At 37.9% G+C, this 4,938-nt stretch overlaps 1 protein-coding gene across 1 annotated transcript in view; it reads right to left on the reverse strand.

The window, feature by feature from the left end:
* The window catches only part of LOC143439030 (olfactory receptor 10D3-like), a 4,081-nt gene extending 664 nt beyond the window's left edge, over positions 1-3,417 (reverse strand). The window contains exons 1-2 of the mRNA XM_076924753.1: positions 3,276-3,417; positions 1-2,927 (exon numbers count right to left, since the gene is read on the reverse strand). The exon at positions 1-2,927 is cut by the window's left edge and continues 664 nt beyond it. Of these exons, the coding sequence (XP_076780868.1) occupies positions 1,970-2,914 (945 nt within the window). The 5' untranslated portion in view covers positions 2,915-2,927; positions 3,276-3,417 and the 3' untranslated portion in view covers positions 1-1,969. The remainder of the gene's footprint in view (positions 2,928-3,275) is intronic.
* Between the last annotated feature and the right edge of the window lie 1,521 nt (positions 3,418-4,938).

Consider the following 4,938-nt stretch of genomic DNA (forward strand, 5'->3'; position numbering starts at 1 on the left):
CTTATAAATCAAGAAATCCATTTAAAAGTGTGTTAACCTAACAGTCTTAAACAGAAAGATTTCCAATAGGAAAGCATTTATATAAATATATCTGTGACTACACGTTAAAAATCTGGCTACATTTTTGGACATCCCTTCACAATATAGAGCCTAGTTTCTCTCCACCTGAGTATGAATTATATCTCATGACAACTGAAGGGTGTGTATTTGATCCTGAAGAAATGGTAAGAAAGACTTCTGCTTAGACCTTCCTTGGGTATTTTCTATGGGGTAGGCAGCTTCCAGGATGTGAGTACAGGAGGCAGGTAAATGTAAATGCCCAGGTAGTGAGGGGAGAGTGGAGGCCTACTAACAATAAGCCTATTGAGCTACTATGCAAATGAAAGCTTCATCCGAAGTCTACCACCCAGCTGTTAAACATGGCAGCAATCCATATTAGATACTGGGCCAAGAACTCCATCTAAGCCACCCTCAATGCTCCTGACCGCCTTTGACAATCTAAAAATAATGAATTTCTGTTCTAAACTGCCAATTTCTTTAGCAAATTGTTGGAGTAAAATGAGCATCAAATACCATACCATAGATAAAGTAAGGAATCCAAGTCCTTCCAAATGATGGAAATTAAGCTACCCATGGCTAGCAATGTAGGGACATAAACAAGGTGGCTTACACTTGCTTTAGATATATAATGAAGAGTGAGATGTTGTTTTCCTAAGTAACTTCCTGTTTCATATTTATGAGTCATTTAGTGAACATGCTATCTAGTTCCTCATTAAATCAGTCAGGTTTTAATTTAACCCAACAATTTGTATCAGATTGAATGAATGAATAATTACTTCAGAATGGGAACAACCTGAAATGACTATTGTCTTAAGATGACCAGCATCTGTAGATATTACCGAGAGTCCCTCCCAGCTCTGCTCTCATTACTACATCAACAATGCTGTGCTTAGTTTTCTTGTAAATAAGGAGAAACGGTGATGATTATACTAGATACTAAATGAGAGTAATGAAAGCAATGTATAATACACAGAGAAAGAGTATACGACCTCCACCCAAGTGGTCTTTATGGGAAATTAACAATCCTGCAGTTCTCCAAATGCGGCTGGATAACATAAGGAAAGATCGGGGGTTGAGTTGCAGATCTCAAAGTGCAGCAGTGAATATTTCCTTATTCACACTTTTTCTCACTGTAAAATGAATGTATGTAGAAGCTGTGTCTTAGGACACTATGATTGATTTAGTCAAAAATGTAAAATACTTCAAACACTGTCATGTACAAAATAATTGTTATTAAGTTTTTGAGTAGATGGATCACAAAATAAGAGCTACAGTTTTAAATTAAGTAATGTTAAACTCAAAATGATAAAGCAAGCACAAAATAAAGAATAAACGTTGTCCCTTCTTCATATATATATCATGTGCAGACACCTCCCTAGCATGGACTGTGAGTTTTGCAAATATATATTGCAGTTTCCAAGACAAAGAATGTGTGCAATGTGTAGAAAATTCTGGCTCAAAAATATTTTCTGAATTTACAGTCTCCATTCTGCTATTTTAAGACATAGCTCAAGGGTCACTTTTTCTCTTGAGAGATAAAGAACCATGTACAAAGCACAGTTTTTTCTGTATGCAGAAGAAAGGAGGGAAAAAAAGCTAGAAAGAAAGAAAACATATAATGTGCAGGCTCCATGCAATACATGAAGTGGAAACAGGCAGTTTCATGATAACCAATTGAACTGGATCAACAGGCACAGAGTAACATAGAACAGAAAAGATATGTCAACTTAGCAAACTAAAAATGGAGAAACATAAGGCATAGTCTAAAAAGCATTGCCAATGATATAAATCTGAAACTCAGTCTATCCACACAAATTCAATAACATAACTATGAAGACTCTTCTGAAGGAATACAGATTTACACAGTGAGCCTGAAGCAGCTACAAAAATTCTTAGATAGGAATGTATCCTATTCCTTATACCCTAAAGGCTGGGCCCCTTGAGATAGCACCTTCTTCAGGGCTAATTTCACATCCTTGTTCCTTAGGGTGTAAATCAGAGGATTCAAAGAGGGGGTGATGACATTGTTAAACACCTGGACAACAGAATCCAGCCAGGGACTAGAAGCAGGTCTGAGATAAACTAGAATCACGGGGCCATAGACCAAGATTATAGATGTCAGGTGGGCACTGCAGGTGGAGAAGGCTCTGCACCTGCCTTCTGAGGAACGGATTTTCAGGATGGAGATCACAATACGAGTGTAAGAAGTAAGAATGAGAAGAAAACATGTGAGCGCAACAATGCCAACATTAGTGAAACTCACGGTTCTTGCTAGAGAGGTGTCTGCACATGCCAGGGACAGCACCACAGGAATGTCACAGAAGAAACTGTCTACCTCATTGGGGCCACAGTAGGGTAACTTAAAGATAAGAAATGTGAGGATGCTCCCATGGACAAAGCCCCCCATCCAAGTGCCTACTGTGAGACAGGTACACACCCTGTTGTTCATAATAACTGTGTATCTCATAGGGTGACAAATAGCCACAAAGCGGTCATAGGCCATCACTGTATACAGAAAACATTCTGTGCCACCCAGAGTGTGATAGAAGAAAACCTGGGAGACACAGCCCTGGTATGAGATGGTGCGGCTCTGCCCCACTAGATAGTCCATCATCTTAGGAGAATTCACAGAAGGGAAGAATATGTCAAACACTGCCAAGTTCCCCAAGAAGAAATACATGGGAGTGTGGAGGTTGGGAGAAGCCAGGATGGTGAGGAAGATGAGCAGGTTCCCCAGCAAGGCGAAGACATAGAAGACCAGGAACAGGGTAAACAACATGCTCTCTAGTCCTTCAGTGTTGGAAATTCCCAGCAGGATGAACTCTGTCACAGAGGAGTAGTTCCTCATGCTCATGGCACAGGCAGCCCTGGAGAAGAGACGCAAAGGCATCCATGAGTAACCGCTTCCTGACCAAGGGATTCCTATCTAAAGCAATGGCTACAATCAAAATACAGCTCCTGAGGGTCAGGGGACCAGGGATGAATCTGCCATTGGCATTCAGTTAAGTCATGTGCCACATTCGGCCCCAATATCCATGTTAAAATACATAAAAACATACTTCATCTTTATATTTTCAAATGTCTTAAAGTAATCTACACTTGTCACCAATCCTGTTTGGTCTCATCCAATCTGGCCTAACATCAAATACACTGTCATAATTCATGTAATCAAGAAAGTGTAACAAACAGAAACAGGAAGAACTCTAACCACGTACCAGCAAACTGAAAACACAGAGAGATGTTTCTCCTAATGTCTTTAGGGTAGAAGGATATGTTTCTAATCCAAAATTGTATTTTGCATAAGGTGGAGTGGCATGGAGGCAAGACATGGCATCTTCTCCTCTTGAATTCAAGGCATTGATTATACACAACTTGCTATTAACATGGCCTCAAATGTCTGACTTTATAATACTTTCAAGCTGCAGAGTATTCATGTATATGATTTCTTTTGAGACAATGTCCCCAGTGGCCCCATCCCTAGATGAAAGAAACATGAAGAAACAAAGGGGGTAATTATAGGCTTTTATCTCTAGCCTTATTCTGTTCCCATTCCCTTTTTTATAATTTTGTACTCTGTTACATTAATCACACACAATTTTTCTTTTATATAAATATGCCTATAGCCATCCTACCATCAATAGCATGTCATAACTTGTCTACTTATACTAGGTACCCATTCAACATTTTACACTTTAAAAACGACTATTATTAAATAGACTAAGAATTATAGGTGCTAGCAAGGATATAAAAAGAGAAGCTTTATGTGTTGCAGGAAATATAAATTACCATAACTGTTAGGTAAAACCAGTTCAGAAGGTTACCAAAAATTAAAGAGAGTATCATATTATCTGGCAATCTCATTCTTAAGTATATATACAAAGCAATAGAAGTTTGTGTCAAAGATCTATCTTCCTTCGCATGTTTATAATGGAAAGAGTCACAATAGAAACACCAATTAAAGAGTAGATAAAGGAAATGTGGTGTTTATACACAATAGACTAGTTCTCATTGATTTAAAAAAAAAAAAAGAGCCTGCTATATGTAATAGCACAAATAGAAGTGAAATCATTATATTAGGTGAAATTAGCCAGGCACTAAGAGATAATTATTACACGAGCTCACTTATATGTGAGGCCTTCTGATGTCAGTCTCAAAGAGTAAACTGTTATTTGCAAGAAGCCATAGACAGGAGATGGTATAAGGAGTGATCAGTGAAGTCTAACTTACAATTAGACAGAGTACGACAGTCAGATGTGCCAGTGCACCAACATAGGTGTGCTACCGCACCAAAGTAAGATACCCAAACTAATTACTTACCACTTCAAAAGGTTAGTAGAAAATAATCTGTTAGTTTCCACCGCAAATAAAATAGATATGTTCACCATGATTAAGCTTATGTAACATGTACATGCATCAAAACATCGCATAGTATTACATTAACGCTCAATTTTGTAGTTTGTGTATCAGTTACAAGCACGTTTAAAAACTTAAAAATGAAATTTGCTCAGAGTTCATGAAAGTAACTCTAGTAGGTCTGCATACATAGCTCTTACTGATGTCCACACAACAAGCTCATAGGCACAGTAAAACTGCTGGCTGTCCAGCATGTTGAACAATGCAGGTATAAATGTGCCAAGGGCAATGGGTTTTAAGTAATACTAACATTTTTATCATCATTGTCTTGGTTAAGGAAAAGATACAGAATAGATCTTCCAGCCCCCATTTTGAAATAGTGACTGCCATATTTCGATAATCTTTCCTCTAATTACATTGTTACACTTTCACTTCTTTCTTAATCATTTATAAATTTATAATTTATTTCATAATAATCTTTTTTTTGAAGAGAAGACACAGCAGGAGGAGGGGGGATGGGATAGG

Source organism: Arvicanthis niloticus, chromosome 26 (assembly GCF_011762505.2).
Source record: "Arvicanthis niloticus isolate mArvNil1 chromosome 26, mArvNil1.pat.X, whole genome shotgun sequence".
Taxonomy (NCBI): Eukaryota; Metazoa; Chordata; class Mammalia; order Rodentia; family Muridae; genus Arvicanthis; species Arvicanthis niloticus.